Source organism: Dreissena polymorpha, chromosome 1 (assembly GCF_020536995.1).
Source record: "Dreissena polymorpha isolate Duluth1 chromosome 1, UMN_Dpol_1.0, whole genome shotgun sequence".
Classification (NCBI taxonomy): domain Eukaryota; kingdom Metazoa; phylum Mollusca; class Bivalvia; order Myida; family Dreissenidae; genus Dreissena; species Dreissena polymorpha.
The window spans coordinates 16,718,336-16,745,857 of NC_068355.1; the positions used below are offsets into that span (position 1 = coordinate 16,718,336).

Genomic DNA, 27,522 nt, shown 5'->3' on the forward strand with positions numbered 1-27,522 from the left:
CTTTAACTGATCCAGACTTGAGTAGAACCATTCATAACACACCCACTTACTGATCCAGACTGGAGTAGAACCATTTATGACACACCCAGTTACTGATCCAGACTGGAGTAGAACCATTCATAACACACCCACTTACTGATCCAGACTGGTGTAGAACCATTCATAACACACCCCCTTACTGATCCAGACTTGAGTAGAACCATTCATAACACACCCACTTACTGATCCAGACTGGTGTAGAACCATTCATAACACACCCCCTTACTGATCCAGACTGGAGTAGAACCATTCATAACACACCCACTTACAGATCCAGACTGGAGTAGAGCCATTCATAATACACCCACTTACTGATCCAGACTTGAGCAGAACCATTTATAACACACCCAGTTACTGATCCAGACTGGAGTAGAACCATTCATAACACACCCACTTACTGATCCAGACTGGTGTAGAACCATTCATAACACACCCACTTACTGATCCAGACTGGTGTAGAACCATTCATAACACACCCACTTACTGATCCAGACTGGTGTAGAACCATTCATAACACACCCACTTACTGATCCAGACTGGAGTAGAACCATTCATAACACACCCACTTACTGATCCAGACTGGTGTAGAACCATTCATAACACACCCACTTACTGATCAAGACTGGAGTAGAACCATTCATAACACACCCACTTACTGATCCAGACTGGAGTAGAACCATTCATAACACACCCACTTACTGATCCAGACTGGAGTAGAACCATTTATAACACACCCACTTATTGATCCAGACTGGAGTTGAACCATTCATAAGACACCCACTTACTGATCCAGACTGGTGTAGAAACATTTATAACACACCCACTTACTGATCCAGACTGGTGTAGAACCATTCATAACACACCCACTTACTGATCCAGACTGGTGTAGAACCATTCATAACACACCCACTTACTGATCCAGACTGGTGTAGAACCATTCATAACACACCCACTTACTGATCCAGACTGGAGTAGAACCATTCATAACACACCCACTTACTGATCCAGACTGGTGTAGAACCATTCATAACACACCCACTTACTGATCCAGACTGGAGTAGAACCATTCATAACACACCCACTTATGGGCCTTGGGCAGCTTCAGAAGATTGCGCAATCTCACCCCGATCACCTGGGCAGCCCGCTTGTCATAAGAGCTCCGTACAGAGGCCTTCAATACAGATTCTGAGATACACATCTTAAACATTAACATTTATACATGTAATTTGCCTAATAATACTTGTATATGCAATTATAAAATTATTTGCAACCAACCACTCCAATTTTGTTTTTAGTACAGCTCTACTATCACCAGAGGATATTTAGAAATTCTCATATTAGTGTCATTATTTGGGTAAATGACAATATTTAAGGGGAGATGGAGGGTAGGTAAGGAGGCAGTCTTATTTCCTTTGCAAATTAGCCATGTGAATGACAATAAGACAGCAGTATTGTTTATAAAAGCAAATGACAATACAATTAAAAGTATATGTCATCATTAAATTAAATATTATGAATGTATGGATTGATGGAAGTAATTTCATACATGTATGTATGTTTCTAAGGAAGCTATTTCTGGCTGCAGAAGTTCTACATTCTATCAGTATTTGTAGTCAAGCCGAACCAGAATACAGAATATTGCATTTATGGAAATGTTTTCTTCACATACTCAAATTAAGAACATCAAAATATTGATAGCAGTTAAGTACAGGAAAAGGATTTATATATCAAATGAACTCATTCACAGCAATGTGCTGTATTTTTTATAATAGAAGTTGATCCTGTGTATAAGACACATCTGAAAATACAGTCCTTACTTGTGAGAAAGCTTCCCTCTTCGTTTCATGTTGAAATGGTGTATGGTACATGTATCTGAGATATTGCCTCGAAAAGTTACATCATATACACAAACAAAGGTTAATAGCTCTTATTTAAGAAAGTTTATGGTTATGGTTCTTGTGCATGGCAAATCTCCTCATTGATATCTATACACCAATGAAGTTTAATGATAATATCTTACAAAGTTTCTGAGATAAAGCCCTGAAAAGTTTGTGACAGATTGACAGTGTTTTTTTTTCATTTAAAATCGGCCCCATTCCTAATGGAAAACAAGAGTGCCAAACTGTCACAAGATACGCCCGTTTTAAGGCTTTGGACAACTTGATAACTTTACCATGACCCATATTTCAACTTGACCTACATGTACATATCATCTAGACACAACTTTTGACCAAAGTTGGTGAAGATCTAATGAAAACTACTTCAATTAGAGAGCGGACACCATGCTAAATGCTTTAAATGCACTACCGGTAAGTGACCTCGTGACCTAGTTTTTAACCTGGCATGACCAATATTTGGACTTGACCAACATGTAGATATTGTCTAGACACAACTTCTGACCAAGTTTGGTGAAGATCGGGTGAAAATTACTTCAATTAGAGAGCGGACACCATGCTGAATGCTTGAAATGGTTTAAGTGACCCTGTGACCTAGTTTTTGACCCGGCATGACCCATATTCGAACATGACCTAAATATTGTCTAGATACAACTTCTGACCAAGTTTGGTGAAGATCGGATGAATACAATTTGAATTAGAGTCCGGACAAAGTGGCGCCGTTGAAAATGCACTAATTGACCCTATGACCTAGTTTTTGACCCGGCATGACCCATATTCGAACTTGGCCTATATATCAACTAGATGCAATTGCTGACCAAGTTTGGTGAAGATCGGATGAATACAATTTGAAATAGAGTCCGGACAAAGTGGCCCCTTTGAAAATGCACTTATTGACCCTATGACCTAGTTTTTGACCCGGCATGACCCATATTCGAACTTGGCCTAGATATCAACTAGATGCAACTGCTGACCAAGTTTGGTGAAGATCGGATGAATACAATTTGAATTAGAGTCCGGACAAAGTGATGCCTTTGAAAATGCACTTATTGACCCTATGACCTAGTTTTTGACCCGGCATGACCCATATTCGAACTTGGCCTAGATATCAACTAGATGCAACTGCTGACCAAGTTTGGTGAAGATCGGATGAATACAATTTGAAATAGAGTCCGGACAAAGTGGCCCCTTTGAAAATGCACTTATTGACCCTATGACCTAGTTTTTGACCCGGCATGACCCATATTCGAACTTGGCCTAGATATCAACTAGATGCAACTGCTGACCAAGTTTGGTGAAGATCGGATGAATACAATTTGAATTAGAGTCCGGACAAAGTGATGCCTTCCGCCCGCCGCCCGCCGCCCGCCGCCCGCCGCCAAGGGGTTTCACATAATACGTCCCGTATTTTATACGGGCGTATAAAAAGGGTATATTTTTCCCAAATGAGAGTTAAAAATTCCCAATGGACGGTCTTTTTAGATCTCAATATTTTATTCATCTCCCATCGATATGAGTTCAACCTTTTTAGTAAATATAATACTTAAAACACTTATATTCTTAATTTTAAGGCATTTTTAGCTAAACAACAACAACCCCACTAATTTCCCAATTTTAGTCAAAACACCATGAATTTTCACAATCCAAAGGGACCCAGCCCCATTCCCAAATGGTGAAAAAAAAAACTGACGGATGTAATGAGGGACGGAATGACAGACAGCGCCGATTCTATATCCCTCCGCCTTTGGGTCGGAATAAAAATCAACTTCAATAACAGAAAAAAACATTTAAATATAAACAGGCTACCAATTATGCCTTTGTGAGTAACCAAATTCCCTACATGAAGACGTAACATATTTAATCAACGGTGGTTTATGCCAAGTTTGAAAAAAATTAAAGAACTTCTTGAATATTTTCATTTAAAGAATACAACATGTATCCTTTATTTGTAGTCTGAAGTGTACAAAATGTTTGGTAGGGACTATGGCCATCTTTGACAGTAAGCGTGTTTAAGAATATTGTTATATACAAGAAATTAAGGTGTACATACAGATTTTGAGGACTTGTAAGGTGATTTGATAGGAGAGAAGGAGTTGTCCTCATCATCGTTAAAGAAACGAGAATTCCTCTTCCTAGTTCGAGGTGGCTGCAATGTAATTGAAAAAGCAAACAAATCTTCATATCAGACAATTCCACAATACCATTGAAACACCAACAACTTTACAATTATGTAAAACAATTGTGATTTTATTTTTCAAAGGATTAATTCATAATGAACTAGATGTTGGAAGTGTGCTTTATATACTTTGCTGGTTTATTAAGAAAGTAAATGTCAACCTGAGGTCAAATGATCTAGATGTATTGATATTATTTCAATACATCATTCATGCAAGTGCAATATATGAAGTTTTTAAGAAAGCATTATTAATATCAGTCGTAACTTGTCATTTTGGGTTAATCAAAGAATTGGTTATTCTGATTTTGTCTTAATCCAAAAGTATTTTTGAATGTCAAGATGAAAATGAGATCAGGTGACAGTTTGTTTTTTTTCTTTCAAAAGCGGGTCCTGTTATCGGCCCCACTCCCAGTGGAAAAAAAATCCCCAATGGAAAGTTTAAAAAAAAAATAATAAAATAATATAAGATCTCATTATTGTGTACATCTTCCACTTATATAAGTGACAAGTTCATCCTTAGTAAATATAATACTGAAAATTCTCAATTTTTAAGCATTAACACTAATTTTCCAATTTTAGTCAAAACGCCGCAAATTTTCGCAATCGAAAGGGACTCTGTCCCATTCCCAAAAAGGGGAAAAAAACACTAGGTGATGGTGTGTTAATGGTCAACAAAGAGATCATTGATTCATTCAAGTATTCAAGTAATGTAGAAAGTCTTATTGATGTTATACAAAACACATCATTAAAGTAAGTACAGCCCAATGAAACAAGAGGGACTGAAAGGCCCAAAGTCGCTCACCTGAGATAAAAAAGAAATAACCTGTTCTTTGCAGCCGAAGATATCATTGGAACAAATGATCTAACCAAGTTTCATGAAAAATGAACAACAAATTTCCCCCTGGCAGCCATTTTTTTTTAACAGACCTGAACCATTTTTGAAAAATGTGTCTTCTAGACTGTTCACATGTTTTCACTATATACATATTAAGAAAACTGCCCCTGGCCATGTTTTTTCACTGATCTGGACCATTTTCGAACTCGTCCATATATCAATGAAACCAATGTTTTGACCAAGTTTCATGATGATTGGGCAATAATTGTGACTTCTAGAGTGTTCACAAGGTTTCTCTATAGCCATATAAGTAATACTGCCCCGCACCCTGGCGGCCATGTTTTTCAATGGACCGGAATCATTTTATAACTCAACAAACATGTCATTTAGACAAACATTTTGACAAAGTAACATTTAGATTAAATGTGACTTCTACAGTGTTAACAAGGTTTTTCTTTTTTTTGACCTAGTGACCTAGTTTTTGGCAAAATGTTGACGATGGATGACGGACAAAAGGCGATCACAAAAGCTCACCATGAGAATGTTGTGCTCAGGTGAGCTAAAAACAAGAGATGTGTTTGTCAGAAACACAATGCCCCGTACTGTGCCCCTTTGATTTATTAATTGTTTTTTATTGTTTGAAAGGTACAGATAATTATGATATCTCCCTTTGAAACTTATTACATCCCTTGGATTTGTTTTTTGACCTTTGACCTTAAAGGATGACCTTGACCTTTCACCACTCAAAGTGTGCAACTCCATGACATACAGATGCAACCAAATATCACGTTGCTATCTGAAGGGACATAGAAAAATATGAGCATTTTTCGAAACCTAAACGCAGAAACCTAAACGTTAAGTGTGACGGAAAGACAGACAGACAGACGGTGCGATCACTATAATATGCCCTCTTTCGGGGGCATAAAAATGAAAAAAAAAAATGCAGTTTCCATGGAAGTCAACATACATTTTAACTTATACAGGATACTATTTATTTGACAAATTTAAGAAGCTGGGTTCTTCAAAAAGTAAGAAAATTAAGCTGTGATATTGTTTCCAAGTTTTATAATAATCCATCAGTTTTTGTGCAAAACTGCAGATAGTTAGAACTGGTCAGTTACTCTCTTCATTTAGAAGTACATGGAATGCAAGTAAGAATGAACAAGCTTCTTATTCTTCTACCTTTATAATAAATTGACTCATAAATCTTTCAACGTACCAGTCCTCTTTTACTTGGTGAAGACAAGGCTGAAACACAAAAATCTCATATTTGACTTAACATATATAACATAAAAAAACATTAAAGTTCTACTTTATGAAAAGTATGTGGTTGCAAAAAGGTAGAGAGAGTTGGTCAAGAGCCCTAAAGTAATATATTGAACTGCAATAGTTGCATCTTCTAATAAATCAGGGCTCGCGCTGTCGTTCGCCATTTGAGCCATTTGCGAAAATATTGAGAAATTGGCTCAAGAAAGGCAAGGCTCTCGCTGCGGTAAATTTTTCTTTCGCCACCCATTTTCGCTAGCCCAAATCAAATGAACATATTCGCATGTTCTTCTTGAATGCTTTGAATTAACTTAATATCAAATATGCTGCATATTTAATAGAAAGATGTTTGAGGCATTGTTGTTCTACTTTTAAAATTGGTGTTATAGTAACTTAAATCATGTTGATGTTAGATTTGCGATGAACTGCGTTTTTATTTATTATTTACACAATATTTTTACTACCGATATCCAAATCTTCCGCCATCTTTATTAATATTGGGCTAATAGTCGGTACCATTATGTTTGGCAAGGTGCGTTGAGCGCCGTTGGATTCACAGGTAGAGATACATGCTGTATTTACATTATAGACTTTAAGAGATTTGTCCATCTGTCTGTTCATTTCAGCATTTTGAGTTTCAAATCGAACATAAAACAAACATATGAAATTCTCGTGTTCATGGGTTTATCGAGCCTAGATTAAGCGTTATATTTAAAGTTGTATATTGTGTGTGGTATTTTTTTATTTAACACTCTTCGGGATTTTCTTTTTAGTTGAAACTCTCCATGTCCCATTGGTCTTATTATTATCCCCCCCCCTTAGAAAAAGAGGAAGTATATTGTTTTGCACATGTCGGTCGGTCCGTCTGTCGGTACGTCCACCAGATGGGTTTCGGATGATAACTCAAAAACGCTTAGGCCTAGGATCATGAAACTTCATAAGTACATTGATCATGACTAACAGATAATCTCTGTTGATTTTCAGGTCACTAGGTCAAAGGTCAAGGTCACAGTGGCCCGAAATATTAAAATGTTTTTTGGATGATGACTCGAGAATGCTTAGGCCTAGGATCATGAAACTTCATAGGTACATTGAGCATGACTGACAGATGACCCCTATTGATTTTCAGGTCACTAGGTCAAAGGTCAAGGTCACATTGACTCGAAATGGTAAAATGGTTTCAGGATGATAACTCAAGAATGCTTACGCCTAGGATCATGAAACGTCATAGGTACATTGATCATGGCTGGCAGATGACTCTTATTAATTTTCAGGTCACTAGGTCAAAGGTCAAGGTCAGAGTAACTCGAAACAGTAAAATGGTTTCCTGATGATAACTTAATAATAACTAGGCATATGATCATGAAACTTTATAGGTACATTGATCATGACTCGCAGATGACCCCTTTTGATTTTCAGGTCACTAGGTCAAAGGTCAAGGTCACAGTGACAAAAAACGTATTCACACAATGGCTGCCACTACAACTGACAGTCCATATGGGGGGCATGCATGTTTTACAAACAACCCTTGTTTCAATAGAGTCATGCAGAAATGTCTGTGCAAGGTTAATACAATTACTATTGTGCTGGGGTGGGGATGGTAAAGCACTGTATAGTTTTTTTAATTGATTTCTCTGTCATCTGTATTCTATTTATTTTGATGGGTACTTTTTCTATTTTTATTGTTCGTACCTACACATACTATTTTTGCTTAAATTATGAAAGTTTTGTTGTCTCCGTGTTGATTCACTTTTTTTATTATTTCAACCTATATCGATTCAGTGTCTTTTCACTTTATTATAGTGTTGTTGTTTTTTTAACGCAAGACAATTCTTGCTGTTATTAGTTCAGCATATATCGACTAAGTGACTTTTCACAGGATTTTAGTGTTGTTTCAACGCAAGACAATTCTTGCGGTTATATACCACAGTGTATTTTTTACTGAGTAAGATGTGTTCACACAAGTTCTTTCGCTTTAACGATATGTTTAACGCAGCTCTTTAAGTTGAATGCCACACATCAATTTGTATTGATAATTGTTATTATTTCACATAAAACAATTCAGTGTCTTTTCACTTAGTTATTGTGTTATTGTTTTAACGCAAGACAATTCTTGCGGTTAAATTACACAGTTTATTATTTGTTTATGTTGAGTATGATATGCTATGTTTTCACATATAACGATTCATTTTCTCTCCACTTAGTTATAGTGTTATTGTTTTAACGCAAGACAATTCTTGCGGTTTAATTACACAGTTTATTAGTTGTTTATATCGAGTATGATATGTTCATCCCAGTTCTTTCACTTTCATGATATGTTTGATTATTCCAGCATTTCATTCACTATAATGATATTAATTTTTTTTATTATTTCATACATACCGTTTTAGTGTCTTTTCACTTGAGTTTGAGTGCTAATTGTTTCAACGCAGGACTTGTATTAGTTTACCACAGTTCTTTCACTTTAATGATATTTATAATTATTTCAACAGTTTTTATTGTTTCAACACATAACGATTTAGTGATTGTTCACTTTGTTAGTGCTAATTGTTTCAATGCAAGACTATTCTTGTGGTTGAAAGTCGCAATATATTTATTGTTTTTATTGAGGATATGTTCAACACAATTATTTCGATTTAATGATATGCTTTATTATTTCAACAGTTAGTTCACTTTAATGATATGCTTTATTATTTCAACATAAAAATAGTTATTCTAAACTTGCTTTTTGGCGCTTGAATGTAGCGTTCTTATCTTGAGCGTACAAAGGTGTGCGATACAGAAAAAATGCACCATTGATATGATTCTAAGGCCTAACAGCTGAGACAATATTTGAGTCGAAAAGAGCGTTGATAGTACTGCTAAATATGCATCTTATAATGAAACACATTATGCATGTATGAAATCGTCTGCAGGAAAAATCATTTTCATGAATTATCTGTTCACAATGAAGAATGTTGTGTTCTCGTATTTTTTTCATATTGGCAGTTAATATGCTCGGAACCAGTCACACTCTGCGCGATGGTCTGTTTTGTGGTTGCAATTAGCTCCGGCTTTTAACGTTAACGTTAACGATGTACGCGCATGCGCTAATACTAGGAAGAAAACAAACAACAACATTTCACGGAAAATGTGTGGACCACTAGAAAACTAATTAAATAGTGAGCTATTACGCGATGTCAACATGTGGATGTACTGTTTAATTGCGTTTTTCGGATTTCTGAATCTGACCAGGTCTCAGAGCTCATTAGACTGTTCTCCAAATGTAAGTTTACTATCACTCAAAGTATACACGGACAACTTTAGTTCGGCTCAAGAAGTTAAGTCTTCTTCCTCTTCTGATACAGCACTCCTTCTTAATAAACAGTGGGTTTTTTAACCATAGGGGAATGCTGGCGGGCCCGTCCAAAAGGGAAAACGCGTCGTTTTTAGGAAAGGGGGAAAATTAAAATTTCACACTTATATGTAGTCCAAATAATTAGACGTATGTTACCCCGCTTACATCTAAACGGCTACCGTCGTTTTCCTATAGCAAAGTGAGTTCAACTAAAACTTCAGTTTTTCTCGTTAAATCTTTGCTAATGCATAAAATTATCATTAATTAGACATGTATGTGAGCGATTACCTCTTAAATGTGTAAAAATTAAATCGACCTCATATTTATAGGAGTAACTTATATGTTGTTATGATATCTTTTAATTATAGTTATATACTTTGTTAGTTGTTTATGAAATAAAATTGAGATATAATGATCATAAGACACTTCTTTTTACAAAATTTTTGTTTCACTTCTAGGGATTTTTTTACAAAATCTACTAGGAAAAATATACATGTATACTCTATCTTGAGGGGTATGGGGCCGAATGTCGTCCCCGAAATTGACATAAAAAATCACTGATAGAAGATATGTGCCAACGCCTACTAGTTTAGGGGTGCAAACTGTACAAAGGTAGCTCAGTTGGGTGTTAGTTAAAAATTATTAACATTGTTTAAGTGTTTACAGTAGGATTAGAGGGACAATGACAGCCACAGGAGTAAGGGTCTTAAATACTACTACTGTGGCTGCCTCATGTATATCGGGGGGGGGGGGGGGGGGGGGGGGGGGTAGTGAATTCCATTGTATGACTGATCTTGGGTAGAATGAAAATTTATAAGTCTTTTAAGGTTTGTATATGCCTAAAACAATGGTTACTGCTGAGTCTGGATCAGTGGTCGACAGGAACAAGGAGTAGTTGCAATAATCCAATGCCCAGCTATTGAACCTCTGGGTAGCTGGGAGTTGCAACTGGTAAAGGCATTTGCCATGTCAAGTCCCCCGCCCAAAATCTAGGCGGTACTTTAATCGTAATATTAGCAACATTAACTATTTTCTGGCATAAATAAACACAAACAGATCAAAAATATATCACTAATGCGCAAATTAAAACAACTTACGTGATTAGGTGTGCTCGTATAATAATGATATTAATCCAAAGTTTCAAACACGTCAACGGTTCATGATAATGTGTAAGTATTTGCAATGGAAAAAGCTGAGTATTCCGAAAATTCCGAATTCGAAAATACTCTATTGATTATCTCTGGAATTTTCCGCAAGATAGATCTCGTGTCTTATCAACCAATCGTAATACACCTACTTTCTAGGGAACCTTCGTATTAAGATAGATCCAAGCATCAATAGAAAACTTCGACTTTTGGTTTGATAACGATTTTTTATAAACTTTTAGTTGAGAGCATTTATTCACAAACAACACGCAAATTGATATAGATGGTGTCAGGTATTGTGTTTGTTACGCTGATTGAATTTATAGACATACTTCAGACTTGTTATGTTCACATTGAATATGGTTTAATCAAGAAGAACGATGAGCTGTACGTATGTACTACCCATAAAAGCTCAGAGCATTCAAGAAGAACTAGAACAAGGAGATTATCTAGAGAAGAGATGGCAACTATGTGGTGGATAATTTTATTTGACATGATAAGACAGAATTTTGTTCTGCTGTTTCAAGAGTGGACCAATTTAGGGTGTTGTGGTATCTGTTTGTTATGAATCCAGACACTTGAGGAATATTATAGTCTAGGCCAAACTATTGCTTTAGAAGCATGATCGTTAACTTTTGATGAGCTAACTTTTAGGTTGCAGCGAAGAAATCCGAATGCCTGGTTTGCATTTTTTGTGCTTGAGTTAATATGGTTATCCCATTTGCGGTCACTTTGGTGTGTGAGACCTAGATATTTGGAAAGTCATTCAAGATGGTTTAAAAAACATTTGAAAAACATCAGAAAATAGAAAAAGCATTGATATGAAATTGGGAGAAATGAAACACAGGGCCTTTTTTCTGTCTTAGAGAATGCCCATGAACAGCCATTTCACAATTTTGACATGGACATTTCACAAATCTTGTAAACTAAGGCCACTATTCTTAACAAAAACGGCCATTTTCAGCTGTGAAAATCTGTCTTTTAGGGCTTAAAACTGTAAAAAAATGGCCATTGCTCAATTCAAAATTAAAATTTGATTTAATATTTTACATAAGGGAGACAAGATTTTAGCAGTAATTGGGCTTTTCTATGGTTTTAGATTGAATTTACCAGTCAGAATATTGTTGATCTCAATATAAGTGGTAATTTGTTAAAAGAAAGTGTCAAACAATGAAAATATTATTTTAATGCATTACTTTAAGACATTTGAATATGATTCAAGTATTAAACATGCTTTTACTATATTAATTTTTTAACAACTGAATTTCCCAATTTTTAAAAGTTCACAACTCGCTTTTTTGAAATACAATTTTGCAGAAGTTTGCTACTCATTTTTCAAAATGTGAGGGGGCAAGGGCAGCTGCACAAAATCAGGAAAAAAAGCTCTGGAAACATTATTAATGGGATTATACATGTAAATTAAAGTGTTCCAATTGATTATTTGTGCATGTTTAAATTAACATTATAAAGTGCTACAAAATTATATCAGTGTATAACAAACTTAATAAACCATTATTGAGTTTATTGGACAAGTTTGGCATTGGAAAAAAATGTTACTTTTAATTAGGAAAAAGTTATTTTGGGCAAAAAATCACTGAAAGATAATAAAGCCATTAAAGGGACTGGTTGGCAAAATGAAAATTTTACCAAAATTACCATGGATTCATAATATACAGAAAACATTTTATTCAAATATGCAAAACGCGTCTGGCAAAGACCAATTTTAAAAATTTGTCTTTGTGTAAATTGTTTTATCATCAATCTAAAAGATTAAATCATGATTCATTTTGTTACAAATCAGGTCGGGTATTCGGCCCCATTCCCAAAAGGTACCTAAAATTCCCAACTTAAGGTTTCGAAGAAAATTTATAAATATATATATATATTTTTTGAATTTCAACATTTAATTCATCTCCCAGACAGCCATATAGTTCAACCTTAGTACAAAATAATACTGAAAACACTTATTTCCTGGATTTAACCCTTTAAGCGCTGGAACCGAATTTTAAAGGCCTTTGCAAACAGTTTGGATCCAGATGAGACGCCACAGAACGTGGCGTCTCATCAGGATTCAAACTGTTTGCTATTCTGGTAGTATTCTTTGAATTTTTTTTTAAGAAAATGCTAATTTTAGACATTCAGCAGACGTCATTTTAGCAGTTGACAAATTACCCAGCATGCAAAGGGTTAAAGCATGTTTTAGCAAAACAGCAACAACACTAACTTCCCAATTTTAGTAAAAACATCGCAAAATTTCCCTATTCAAAGGTACCAGGCCCCATTCTCGAAATGTTGAGAAAAAAACACGCTTTTTATAAGCTGCAAATTCATATTCATTACTAATTATTCACTCACTTGTTAACACTACAACATGAAGAGTGAACATTGAAATATATTAAGCAAACCGCAGCACAACATTTAACTACTTTGAGCATTTAAACCTTAACTTTTAACCTATGCATTGTTAAACTTTGAATTACATCCATATTTTGAAGTATGACATACAAATAAGAATTTCGTGTGAAGGTCTCCAGAATATAGGCATTTTACTAAAACATAATGCAAAATTCTGCAAAATATTTTTTTCACCAATTTGGAAATGGGGGCATGCCCTTTGGATAGGAAATATCAGGCCATTTTGATTAAAATTTATTATTATGTAGTTTTGGTTTCTATAAAATACTTAAAAATTGCAAATAACTGTTTGCAATATTATATTTACTAAGTTTAAATCAATAGAGCTTGATAATAATTAACTAAATGTTCCGTTTTATTAACACAAAAAAAATATTGACTCTGTTATAAAAAAATTTCAAACATTAAATTGGGAATTATAGCGGGTCAGTTGGGAAAAACACAAACTTTTGACATTGGGAATGGGACAGAACTTTTGCCCTAATTATTACCATCCAAAAAATACACACTACATATCAAATATAGCCAAGAAATCAATATTTATTTCTAATTGTTTCTACTAGGTAAATGCAAAAAGAAATGCTCAGCTGAAAGTTTGAGATAATTAAAAGCAAAGTTTGATATACTACTATAGAAAAACAAACTTTATAGGGACTTGCATATTGTATACTGTATATTGTATACTTTATTTTCAGGATCAAGTGCCATGCAAGAAGTATAGTTACAGAGGAATAAGTATGTTATTGTCTTTCTATGATCATTATAGATGTACATGTACTGTCCATTGTATATGCTTACTCTTGATAAATGTAGAATAGGGACTAGCCTTTCTAGGGTGGAATGTTTAAGCAGAATATATATTAATCTCAGGGAATTTAGAATATTTAGAATAGAATATTTAGAATATTTTTGAATCACTTTAAGGAATGTCAGAATGTCTACGTACTTTTGTAGTTACTTTTTAGAGTTGGATCACCTTTCCATACTGTTTACAAAGAACATTAGTATACCCCCGGTAGTTCTGTTGGGTAACTTTAACCCTTTACACCTTAGAAACGTATTTTAATTTGTTTGTAATCCAGTAGAAAGTAAAATTTAATCAAAGACCTTTCTTAGTGGATTAAAATTTAAAAGAGTGTATTTCTAACCCTTTGATACTGATGAAAAGCAGAGTTACTGGCAGGCTGTTCTGGTTTTATACTGTTTGCACATAGCCATTTTTGCTTTGCCTCAGAGTGTAAAAGGGTTAAGGAAATTCTTGACCAATATATATTATAACATCCAATGCTTTATTATGAAACTGTACGATTTACAATATCTTTGATCATTCTAACATGGGAATTTTTTAGGAGTACTAGACAAAAAGCAGAAGAACAAAGAGTGTGTAAACAAGGGTTGTTTGTAAAACATGCATGCCCCCCATATGGGCTGTCCGTTGTACTGGCAGCCATTGTGTGAATACGTTTTTTGTCACTGTGACCTTGACCTTTGACCTAGTGACCTGAAAATCAATAGGGGTCATCTGCGAGTCACGATCAATGTACCTATGAAGTGTCATGATCCTAGGCAAAAGCATTCTTGAGTTATCATCCGAAAATCATTTTACTATTTCGGGTCACTGTGACCTTGACCTTTGACCTTGTGACCTCAAAATCAATAGGGGTCATCTGCAAGTCATGATCAATCTACCTATGAAGTGTCATGATCCTAGGCAAAAGCGTTCTTGAGTTATCATCCGAAAATCATTTTACTATTTAGGGTCACCGTGACCTTTACCTTTGACCTAGTGACCTGAAAATCAATAGGGGTCAACTGCATGTCATGATCAATCTACCTATGAAGTTTCATGATCCTAAGCATATGCGTTCTTGAATTATCATCCGAAAATCATTTTACTATTTCGGGTCACCGTGACATTGACTTTTGACCTAGTGACCTCAAAATCAATAGGGGTCATCTGCGAGTCATGATCAATCTACCCATGAAGTTTCATGATCCTAGGCGTATGCATTCTTGAGTTATCATCCGGAAACCATTTTACTATTTCGGGTCACCTCGACCTTGACCTTTGACGTTGTGACCTCAAAATCAATAGGGGTCATCTGCGAGTCATGATCAATATACCCATGAAGTTTCATGATCCTAGGCGTATGCATTCTTGAGTTATCATCCGGAAACCATTTTACTATTTCGGGTCACCGTGACCTTGACCTTTGACCTAGTGACCTCAAAATCAATAGGGGTCATCTGCGAGTCATGATCAATGTACCTATGAAGTTTCATGATCCTAGGCCCAACCGACCGACCAACTGACAGACAGACCGACATGAGCAAAGCAATATACCCCCTCTTCTTCGAAGGGGGGCATAAAAATAATATAAGAATATTTTTGCATTATATTAATGATAGGGTAATTTTAAGACGTAACTTAAGATTTCAGGAAAAAGAGCATGCATTTAACCAAAATGTGTGATGGGATATAGTGTGTGTCAGTCGATAGCTAAAGAATAGAAAAGTTCTGCCAACTTAAGTTTTGGACAACATTATGTAAATGACCCAGCTACTGGTGCGAAAAAGGCTGATGTTTTTTGTCAGCTAAATGTTTGCATTTTTTGCAGCTATTCAAGAGAAAATACCAATTAAACATTGTTCAGTTTTTAGCTCGTCTATTATATATAAAATACACTGTATATATAGTGGAGCTATCCTACTTACATCGGGGTGAGCGTGCAAATGTTAAAGTTTGCGTACTACCCCAAATATCTCCTATGTCCCTTGACATAATTGCTTTCATATTTTGCATACTTCTTTACCAACCTATAAACAAGAGCAGACAACTGTATCAAGCATTTTGTAAGAATTATGGTCCTTTTTTCACTTAGAATATGCATATTATTGATAAATCTATGTTAAAGCGTACCTCCTCAAATATTTATTAGATATGAAATATATATAGTCGAGCTATCCTACTCTGCCTGGCGTTAGCGGGAGCGTGAGCATGAGCGTGCAAATGTAAAAGTTTGCGTACCACCCCAAATATTTTGTATGTCCTTTGACATATTGCTTTCATATTTTGCATACTTCTTTACCAACATGACCCCAACCTATAAAAAAGAGCAGACAACTGTATCAAGCATTTTGTAAGAATTATGGCCCTTTTTTCACTTAGATTTATCAATAATTCTATGTTAAAGTTTGCGTACCACCTCAAATATTTCCTATGTCCTTTGACATATTGCTTTCATATTTTGCATACTTCTTTACCAACATGACCCCAATCTATAAACAAGAGCAGACAACTGTATCAAGCATTTTAACAGAATTATGGCCCCTTTTATACTTAGATAATTGAACTATTGGTTAAGTTTTGTGTTTTGCACCATTTTACTCCTAAAGTATCATAGCTATTGCTTTTTAGACACTCTAACTATAGACCGTTCCATAATTTAGTAATTACCCAATTATCTCCCCTGAATACTCTCCACGTCCGCCATTACACTACTGCCAAACAACCAGTAACATATATAAGAGAGCACCGATTATTCGACGGGTGAATTTCTTTCTTTTTGTAAAACGTTTTGTTTGTCATGCAAATTGTATGAAATAAAGTTTTTCTGCTAGAGGAGATGTTAAGCTAGTGTTATAACAGAAAAATGTTTGAAAAACATGCATTTTTTAGGTATTTGTCTAGGAAAGTAAACACGTTGACACATTAAAAAAAAAACATTTAATTAAACAACTAAATGCAATATTTATCATTTGATTTTATGCATCAATCTTAAAATCGCGTAATCCTTTGCATTCCAGTGTTGAATTGCCCGTTTGTTCTGCATAATCCGATTATCTCATTTTGATCAGATATTATCCAGACTTAACTAACAACATGGCGTCATCCCGGGGTGTCATAAACCACACTGGGTGGCAGATGACAGTCTGGTCATTAAACACAATTGATGATGCCACCATGTCTTCTCTTTCTGGTAGTATTAAGCAGTCATTTGGTTTAATATTTTACCCCCGACATACTTAACAGTTGCGTTCATTAGATATGTTACATATTGTACAAATTAAAAGTTATGTCCAATATAGAATATCAGAAATTGTACACCGTAAAGATACTAGCCCGTTTAATCCCTGGTTTAATTTATGAAAAAATGTATTTGATAATTATAAAATTTACCTAAAAACATAACATTTAACGTATTTAGCGGGTATCGGTTAATTAAAACTACGTCATTTAATGTTACGGCAATGCACGAACGACATCATAAAAACAAGAAATTACATTTGACACGAATGGGGGTAAATAATGTTTAAAAAAATATATTAATATAGATATATGTGTGTTAAAATGTTAGATATTTGCCACTCATACTCACTAGTAACGAGTTTTCAATATACATGAATACAAAGTTCAAATTGCATCATGTAAAGTTGTGTTTTTCAGTTGTATGTTAATATTCCTCAATAGCGTCATTCTCTGTACAAAACCCATCAAATTAAAATTACATGTAAATACTGTCATGCACTTCGCTTTTAATAGGGCTTTGTAGTACGTTTATTTTCAATGCACCCCTTACACTTTCTATTACTCACGTGTTTATCACACTAACGTACTCATGCCATTCATAATTATATTTTTATAATTAGATGTATTACTATTGTAATTTATTGAAGCTTTTCTGCAAAAAATATTACGGCTTATGCATAGAGCTCTTTGTTGTGCCAAATTGTTGGCTTTTCAGTCTTCAGATAATCTTTAATTTGATGCTTATGCCGCGTTTTTAAAGTTGCAAATAAATGTATTAATAAATTCGTTTGGCGCTTAATAATATATTTTTGAAGTATTATTTAGGTGTTTTTGTGTGTGGATTAATTGACTAAACATTTGGTGTCGTTATCCATATGTTTTGCGTTACTTCAAAGACCTATAAAATACATTTTTTTAGTATTTTTTAGCTTTAAAGCTGTTAAATGATTCACAGATGCAAATATAGATATATCACATAGATCACATTCTCTTCATCTTCCGAATAATCACATAAAATATCGTCAAGATCAATATCACTCTCTCATGATAAAAAGCTCGTTTTTTAACGTGACAAAATTCCATCTAAAAAAATTAAATATAAATCCAAACCACAATTTTTTATCTTTGATATCAGTTAGAACAAGAAAAATAATGGAAGGCGTATCAAAAATATCATACCGTACTTAATATAATATGTTATGATTTTGGAATGTAGATTTTTACCAACTGAGACCAATTACAAACAATTAGCGGTAATTAATTGCGCGAGAATCTTTAATAAGTATTAATTAAAATATAAATTGCTTGATGTTGCGGCTATTAACATCAACACAACAATACATGCGTGAATTGTTTGTGAAACGTTAAAAGTAACAAGTCTAATCAAAGACATAGTATCAGCGACTGAACCGGCAAATTTTCGCCGATGATTACCACTTGATTACAGATATAAAAAAAGCAAATACACGAAAGCATTTTAAACATTTTATTTGTAACAATCCATCTCAACTTCAAACAATCATTTAAACAACAAAAATGTCCCCTCATCCAAGCTTTAGTGAGGGATGAAGGGGCATTATTGGAGTATAGCCGGAGGCTGAGCATGTATAAATTAGCATATCGTTCTAGCGACTCGCTCTTTACAGAACCGGTTTAACCGATTGAAAATCATTTAATTGAGCGAACCCTATGACGTCAACAACCACATTTCTCATAAGTTTAAAGCTAGGCGTTTTTTGTGAATACCCGTATCATGGGAGGGAATCCAATACATATGGGATTAAAAAACAATCTTCATAAAATATGTAAAAGGGTTGGGTTTATACATGCTCAGCCTCCGGCTATACTCCAATAATGCCCCTTCATCCCTCACTAAAGCTTGGATGAGGGGACATTATTTTCGTATAGCCTTCAGCTTCACATGTATAAATTAGCATCTTTAAAGACAAAAAACGCCTGCATAAATAACAATTAGAACATATACTCAGTTTAAAAAAGAACAAATCAAAACCAACACTGAGCAATACCATATGCAAGAAAAATACATTTATTTTCCCAAATTTCATTGAATATCAAATTTGTAGGATACATGTAAATATCAACAAATTCAATAAGAAAATGAACATATGTAGCCTAACAACCACAATTATTGACATTACTGTAACAATGTCATAATGATGAAGTATTCATAAACAGAGAAAAATCCCGTCCTAATATTTAATTAAACGTTACTTTGAAAACACGCTGTTTACAAAACTTTTTGAATCAACAGACTCCCTCAAATAGAACTTTTTAAAATTCTTATCTGATGTCCAATCAGCTGTACTTAAGATGTCTTTAAGTCTACAACCTTTTGCATATGCAGCTGATGTAGAGGCAGTTCGAAATGAATGTGCTTTAAAATAATCAGTGTTTATACCTGAAAGGTCCAACACACTCTTTAGCCATCTAGCAATAGTACTAGATGTAACTGCTTTATAAGTCACATAAGAAATGAACAATTTTGAAGATTTCCTAAGTGGTTTCATAACTCTAATATAAAACAACAAAGAATGCAAAATGCATAATTTTTCATCCTTAAAATGTTCAATCTTCATAACATAAGGTCTACCTAACTTGGTAGTTTTCAATAAATTAGGAAACACACAAATAAGCACAGCCCCTTCTTTTTTCATACAAGACAAATCCATAGAAATCAAAGTTTGAGCTCTAGGTGCATTTCCTAATGCCAAAAGTGCAACCACTTTAAATGTTAACATTTTTAATGATAAATTACACAATGGATTCAAAGACTTTAAAAAATTCAATACAAGAGTAACATCCCACACAAACTGGTATCTAGGTACTGGAGGACGAGAATGAAAAACTCCCTTCATAAATTTCTGAATTAAAAAACAGTCTTTACACCACTTATTTCCAAAAAAGGGTAATGTTTGCATTAACATTGATTTATGAGTGTTCAACACAGAGTATGACTTGTTAATAGACCTTAAATGCTCTAAGTATTGAAGTACAGTTACTTCAGATGAGTTAAAGGGAGAAGTTTCCCTGCACATACACCAAGACATCCACTTCCGCCATGCAGAATCATACTGTTTGAGAGTTCCTCTTCTCCAGGCAGCCAAGATGATGGTTGTAGTCTCTGATGAAAGTCCTCTACAACGGAGGGCCTCCCCGATACAACTGCCGCGACCAAGTCGAGTCTCTTTGACAACGGGTGAACTTGTCCATTGTGTGGTAATGTCAGGATGTCTCGATGTCTTGGAAGTCTGACCGGAAAATCAGAAATAATTTCCATTAAACAAGGAAACCAAGGTTGTGTCCGCCATAAAGGAAATATAACAATTGCTCTGTCCACAGCATCTTCTTTAATTTTGCAGATTACCTTCCCTACTAATGAAAACGGTGGAAAAATATATGGTTTAGTATCATGCCATGACATATGAAAAGCATTAGCAAATATTGCACCTGGCTCTTGAAACCATGACACAAATAGCTCGGTTTGCTTGTTTAACCTTGATGCAAATAGATCAATCAACGGTGTAAAAAACTGACAGCAAATTCTTTCAAAAACCTGTTTCTTTAACATCCATTCTGATGAATCAGAAAAATTTCTGGAATAAAAATCAGCTTCAACATTTTTGACACCTGGTATGTGAACGGCTGTAATATATATGTCCCTTTTAATACACCAATACCATACATCCCTGGCTATAGAGTCCATAACACTGCATGTCATTCCACCCATATCATTAATATACTTGATGGCGGTTACATTATCTGATTGGATTTCAATATGTTCATTACAATAGTCTGAATAAAGGGATTGCAAGACATTAAAAATTGCCATCAGTTCCAAAATATTTATGGATAATTGCATTTCATTTGTCGTCCATCTGCCATTAGCATATTTATTATTTTGGGTATTCACACCACCCCATCCTTGAAGAGAAGCATCAGTCTTGCAATGACAAGAAATGAGTTTTGGTTTTATGCTTTTACCATTTTTGTCTCGCACATTGTTAAGCCACCAGATAATGTCATTTCTGGATGATATTGACAACTGAATACTATTGTCAAAGTTTGAGTCTGAACACAAGCCAGTAAGCTTGTCTCTTTCTAAAGATCTATAATGTAAAGGCGCTTCTAACACTGCATTAAATGCATTAACTAACAACCCAATAAAAGACGCTAAATGTCTTACAACAACTAATTTTGTTTTTAACAACTTTTCAGCTTGTTTACGTATTTTCTCCAACTTTTCTTCTGTTAAAAATACTCTGAAAAGTACAGTGTCAATTACAAACCCAAAAAACACTATTCTTTGTGTGGGAACTAAAACAGATTTCTTGTCATTGATAGAAAATCCCAGTGATGTAAGAATATGGACAACTGTATCAGTATTGTTTTTGCAAGTCTCTTTGTCTTTATTCATTGTTAAAGAGTCATCAATATAGTACGAACAGCGTATCCCAATCTGACGAAAATATGAAAAGACTGGTTTCAACACTTTAGTAAACACATATGGTGCCGATGCTAAACCAAAACACAAACACACAAATTTATATAAATGGCCATTCCAATAAAATTTCAAAAACTTTTGACTTTCCGCATGTATTGGTATATGAAAATAAGCTTGCTCCATATCAACAGAAGTCAAAAAATCATCTTTTTGCAATAAATCAAGAACCACCTTAAAGGTTTCTTGTTTAAAATGATTGTATTGAACAAACTCATTTAAAAACTTTAAATTTATAACAGGTCGATATTTCCCGTTCGGTTTTGGAACAATAAACAGTGTTGAAATAAACTCATTTGGTTCGTGTATAGTTTCAACAATGGCACCTATGTTTATCAAGGTCTTAATTTCTTCCTCCACAATCTTACGCTGTTCACTTATAAAGGGAATTTCCAAAGGCACTCTTTTTTGAATAGGTTGTTTATCAAAAACAATCCTGTAACCACTGACAGTATCTAAAACCCATTTATCTGAGGTTAATCTTCTCCATGAATCAATAAAGAACTGTGTCTTACCTACCATCGATCTATTTTCCACTTGGGGATTGGCCGTATCCACCTCGTCCTCGAAAACTGCCACCTGAGAGACCCCTTCGAAAAGGTCGCCCGCCTCTCTGTGGGTATGGTTGGAAACGGCCTACACCAGCGCCACCATAATTTGAATAATTGGAACTGCCTCTGTATGGCCTGTGAGTTGGACGTAGAGTCTTTGACTTCCACCATGGTTTTCCTGATCCTATATTAAACATTGAGTCACAGGCTTTCAGGTCTTTTGTAACATCATCTCCAAACAACTTGGTAGTGATTGGCATACTAACATTGCATAGTGATGCATACTTTTTATTCAGGTGTGGCCTAATACCATATCTGCGTTTAACAGAAATATTGTATTGCACTTGACCCATTAGAGTAAGGGCATCTGCAATATATTCCTTGCATTGAACTTTAACATTTGACTTTTTAACTGTTTCTGCCAGCTTGATAATGGGAACCATAGCAGCAGTCAAAATTGCCTGCACATCTTGAAGCCCCTTATCTGAGGCATGGCCTTTTCTATCCATTATACGCCACACCTCGGCATTAACAATAGGAGGGCAGGCTTTGTCAAGGTTCCCAGGAATTTTATATTTAGAAACAATTCCCTCAATGTCACAAGGTGTACTACAAGCTAAATTAATCATATTAGCCAGAGAATCAGCAATATGTTGACCCTTCTCCATTACTTTGGTTTTGGGAGGCGACCATTCCTCGTCAGAATCACTATTGGAAAAAAGTTCATTACAAATTTTCCTTGCCACACTAGAGCCATGTTCATTGTCCGAAATGTGTTCATTATCCGAAATATGTTCATTGTCCGAAATGTCATCTCTATCAATTGAGACGTGAATATTGGGTCTGTCATAAAATGGTCTTCTGTCAGATTGCTCGGCAACTAAACCAAGCTTTTGTTTCAATACCAAAAGGTCTTCAGAAGACAAATTATTTAAGTCCATAGTTTGTTTTTTACTTTTCGAACATGAAGGCTTTTGCGAATCCGGTTTAGGTTTCTTTTTACTTTCAGGTTTGGATTTTTTAGAGGATTTTACAATCTTTTTCCCTTTCACCGGACTTTTATGTCGTTTTTCGGTACAGACATCGTCTGTACAAACATCAATTGTTTGAGCAACGTATGGCGTGTCGACAATGTCGAAACCAGAAAATTCAGTATCCGACGAGTCGGATAGTCTGAGGACATCGTCCCCACGAGTGCTGGTCATTTCAATTCCCAAAACCAAAGCTCTGGACAGCGTCCTAAAGCGCACTCAATATAAAATAAAAATCACCAAGTAAGACTTACCAACCGAACACGTGGTCCAAAAGAAGAGTAGATTTAACGTGCACGATGTTGTCGCTTCGAGCGCTAAAACGATTATGAGAAATGTGGTTGTTGACGTCATAGGGTTCGCTCAATTAAATGATTTTCAATCGGTTAAACCGGTTCTGTAAAGAGCGAGTCGCTAGAACGATATGCTAATTTATACATGTGAAGCTGAAGGCTATACGAAAATAATGTGATAATAGCCTCACATTAATTAATTAAGTAATTTATTTATCCGACAACGGTTAAGCAGGTATTCTCTACGTCTTTGGCTTTTGGAATCGCAGACTCGCACCAGTTAGCAGCAGTGTAATGGCGGACAGTCACGTGACTGACAATATGGCGGCGGTCAATTTATCGATTATGGAACAGTCTATAGTAAGGGGACTGTACAGGGCAAGTTGCATAACTCTGTTTGGCTTTTTAATGGAATTATGGCCCTTTCTTGTCTTTGTAACTTTGAATATTTTGTTAAATTTTTGTGTTTAGATCCACTTTACTTCTAAAGTATCAAGACTATTGCTTTCAAACTTCAAATACTTTCTTGCTATCATCATGTTACTGTACCTGGCAAGTTAAATTTGACCTTGACCTTTGAATGACCTTGACTCTCAAGGTCAAATTAATAAAGTTTGCTTAAATTGCCATAACTTCTTTATTTATGATCACATTTGGTTCATACTTTGACAAAACAGCACTTACCTGACATACCACAATGGACTCCACCCAAATCATCCCCCACGCCCCACCCCAGAATCCCCTCCCCCAAAAAAAACATTTCTTTTTTTTTTTTTTTTGAAAGATCATCTATTAAATGACCACACACCCACATTATACCACCTCTCCATGGTGGCTTACATTATACTGTCAAGCACTGGAATAGTCGAGCGCGCTGTCCTCTGACAGCTCTTGTTTGTATCTCTAGTTATAAGCATCTACACTATTACTTATTTAGCAAGTCTTCAAACATTAACATAACAGTTGCAACTAAATCAACGTAGTTGTGCAGGATATGCAGTCAGTAGCATGAATAAAAATACAAGTTGATAGTCTAGAATTAAGAAGGCAAACAGCTGTGGATAGTCTATAATTAAGGAATCAACCAGCTTTTGATAGTCTTCAAGTAGGGAACCAACCATCTATTAATAGTCTTCAAGTAAGATACCAGCCATCTATTGATAGTCTTTAAGTAAGGAACCAACCATCTATTGATAGTCTTCAAGTAAGGAACCAACCATCTATTGATCAAGATACTAGCCAGCTATTGATAGTCTTTAAGTAAGGAACCAACCATCTATTGATAGTCTTCAAGTAAGGAACAAACCATCTATTGATAGTCTTCAAGTAAGATACCAGCCAGCTATTGATAGTCTTTAAGTAAGGAACCAACCATCTATTGATAGTCTTCAAGTAAGATACCAGCCATCTATTGATAGTCTTCAAGTAAGATACCAGCCAGCTATTGATAGTCTTTAAGTAAGGAACCAACCATCTATTGATAGTCTTCAAGTAAGATACCAGCCATCTATTGATAGTCTTCAAGTAAGATACCAGCCAGCTATTGATAGTCTTTAAGTAAGGAACCAACCATCTATTGATAGTCTTGAAGTAAGGAACCAACCATCTATTGATAGTCTTCAAGTAAGCAATCAACCATCTATTGATAGTCTACGATTAAGAAATCAACCATGGATTAAAAAGACCAAATTGATCCCTTGCCTGTTGTTTTAAAATTAATTTGGCTTTTACCTCTCATTTATGCAGATACTTTCTCATTTTACAAAGTGTTTTTTAATGACAAATTTCTAGCACTCCTTTGGTTGTGAATCTGAATGTCACTTATCATTTATGTTTGGCCTTACTTTGGCCAATTGATGTCATGTTTAAACTATTTTTTTCAATATTCCCAATTAGTAAGCATTTTATTGAAAATGTTTGGGTCCTTCTCTTTACATGTTTCATGATGTATGTGCAAAATTTGTTTATGTTTTTTTTATGCCCCCGAATGTGGGCATATAGTGATTGCATGTCCATCTGTATGTCTGTCTGTCTGTCTGTCCGTCACACTTTGAGTTTAGGTTTCAAAAAATGCTCATAACTTTTATGTCGCTTCAGATGTTACCATAATATTTGGTATGCATGTGAACATGGACAAGGCCTTTCTATACGCACACAAATTTTGAACCCTTTGACCTTGACCTTGAACATAGGGTCCGCGTTTAGGTTTTGAAATCTACGTTTAGGTTTCGAAAAAGTGTTTTCCAGGGGCATATGTCATCCTATGGTGACGATTCTTGTTCAATGTGTAAATAGAACTGCAGCTGAAGAGTTTACTTTTTATTGAGCAAGTTAGATGTACATGTACATGTAGGTCTAATCAGGGTTTTTTTATCTGATTTTTGGGAAAGGGTCTGGCCTTTTTTAGGAGAAAAAAATTGCTTGAAATGCCAGATTTTGGGGGAAAAAATCACGCGAAACGACGGATTTTGGGTAAAATAAGGAAAGTCTTAAATAATCAATTTAACATATTTTACTATTTTTAAAACAAATTCAAGGCAACAGATAATTTAATTATGCAATATGTTCTATTTTCTACACTTGATCAAGTTAACTTATGTATTTAAAGTTTAAAAAAAAAAAAAAACTTTTTTTGTTGGGGGGGGGGGGAGGAAATGAAATCTGGGGGAAAATTTACCTGCTGAGGGGGAAAAAAATGCAAGGGAAAAGGGCCGTTTTTCGGTGGGTCACAAAGAAGGAAAAAAAACAACCTGGTCTCGTTATATAAATATGGCTGTGTGTTTTTGCCTTTAGAATCAATTGCAAGTCATTTGCATTGCTAAACAATATAAACAAACTTTAAATGATGTAGACTATTTATAAGAACATTGTAAGCCATACAATCTTAAAAAAGTTAGAACATCATGCAGACAGTATAATACAAATTGTTTGCTTGTTATTAATTTTAACCACATTTATTCACATAAGAACCATCAGAACAAGGAATGCATCAGGTATTGCTGTGTTTCTGTAATATTAGTCATGTTACCCCATATCAGGCACTCTATGTTGCATGTCTACCCAACAATCTCTTTCATAAAATTAAAATTGTGGATTTATTTATCAGATAAACGGAAAATAATATCAAACTGTTTGAGTATTGATCAATATATTTCAATGTGCCTTTGTGACTGTAAATTTCGTCATAGAATTGTTAAAAAGGCTTTCAATCTTTGATAACTTAAAAAAATATGTTTATTATGTACATGAATAATGTGTTTTCAAGAAAATTGTATGGTCTGGTGAAAACATTTAATCTGAGCAGTTTTAAATTCAACCAGGAAGTCATGCAACTTCACATAAAAGCAGCCACCCAAATCTTGCACTCACTCAGCTGATAAAGCACGTGTGCTTTTGAACATCTTAACATTTATTGGTTTAACCCTTTACCACTTAGATATGTGTTATGACGCATTTGTAGTCCCTCAGAAAGTTAAATTTAATCAAATACCTTTATTACTTAATTCAAGTTTTAAAGGCTTCATTTCTAGCCCTTAGATACTGATGAGTGGCAAACAGCATAAAACCTGAACAGAATGTGAGTTACTCGCAGACTGTTCTGGTTTTATGCTGGTTGCAAGAGGCATTTTAACTTTGCTTCTTATGGGAGAAAGGGTCAAGTAAAGTATTTGCTTATGTTTACGACTTGGCATTTACGTGTTAAATGGCATCAATATTTACCATATTTGTCATTTTGTACCAGCAGTACTTTTTGTGTATTTTTTTATGAAATTGTTACTTATATAATTATGCATATACAGTCTATGTACATGAAATCTATTAGTTCTATACTCTTAAATATAAAAGAATTTTCATAATTGAATATTGACATTTATGACAAATTTACAAGTTATATGCAGCTAAAAATCTATTTTTCCAACACATTCCATTTTTTCCATTGCCCTCTTTTTATTTCAAAACAGCCATAGATGATGGCCTTTCTGTTTTAAG

The 27,522-nt window shown here is 34.8% G+C and overlaps 2 protein-coding genes and 1 long non-coding RNA gene across 7 annotated transcripts in view; 1 reads left to right on the forward strand and 2 right to left on the reverse strand.

The window, feature by feature from the left end:
• LOC127872542 (protein lin-9 homolog) overlaps nt 1–6,788 on the reverse strand; it is a 47,040-nt gene extending 40,252 nt beyond the window's left edge. Inside the window, exons 1-4 of one of the 3 annotated variants that reach the window (XM_052415871.1) lie at nt 6,676–6,788; nt 6,165–6,193; nt 3,985–4,080; nt 1,083–1,210 (exon numbers count right to left, since the gene is read on the reverse strand). In XM_052415871.1, the coding sequence (XP_052271831.1) occupies nt 1,083–1,210; nt 3,985–4,080; nt 6,165–6,193; nt 6,676–6,730 (308 nt within the window). In that variant the 5' untranslated portion in view covers nt 6,731–6,788. Of the gene's footprint in view, nt 1–93; nt 219–394; nt 520–1,082; nt 1,211–3,984; nt 4,081–6,164; nt 6,194–6,675 lie in introns of those variants that run through there. The other 2 variants (XM_052415878.1, XM_052415884.1) reach the window with 2 other exon arrangements.
• Nucleotides 6,789–9,292: 2,504 nt separating this feature from the next.
• LOC127872520 (interleukin-17 receptor D-like) overlaps nt 9,293–27,522 on the forward strand; it is a 52,678-nt gene continuing 34,448 nt past the window's right edge. For all 3 annotated transcript variants that reach the window (XM_052415851.1, XM_052415860.1, XM_052415847.1), the window contains exons 1-2: nt 9,293–9,476; nt 13,804–13,843. In XM_052415851.1, the coding sequence (XP_052271811.1) occupies nt 9,396–9,476; nt 13,804–13,843 (121 nt within the window). In that variant the 5' untranslated portion in view covers nt 9,293–9,395. The remainder of the gene's footprint in view (nt 9,477–13,803; nt 13,844–27,522) is intronic.
• On the reverse strand, nt 19,673–23,520 carry LOC127872732 (uncharacterized). Its single transcript, XR_008045761.1, has 3 exons — nt 23,494–23,520; nt 22,177–22,392; nt 19,673–20,407 (listed from the first exon to the last, which is right to left on the reverse strand). It is a non-coding gene; the product is annotated as an uncharacterized LOC127872732 (long non-coding RNA).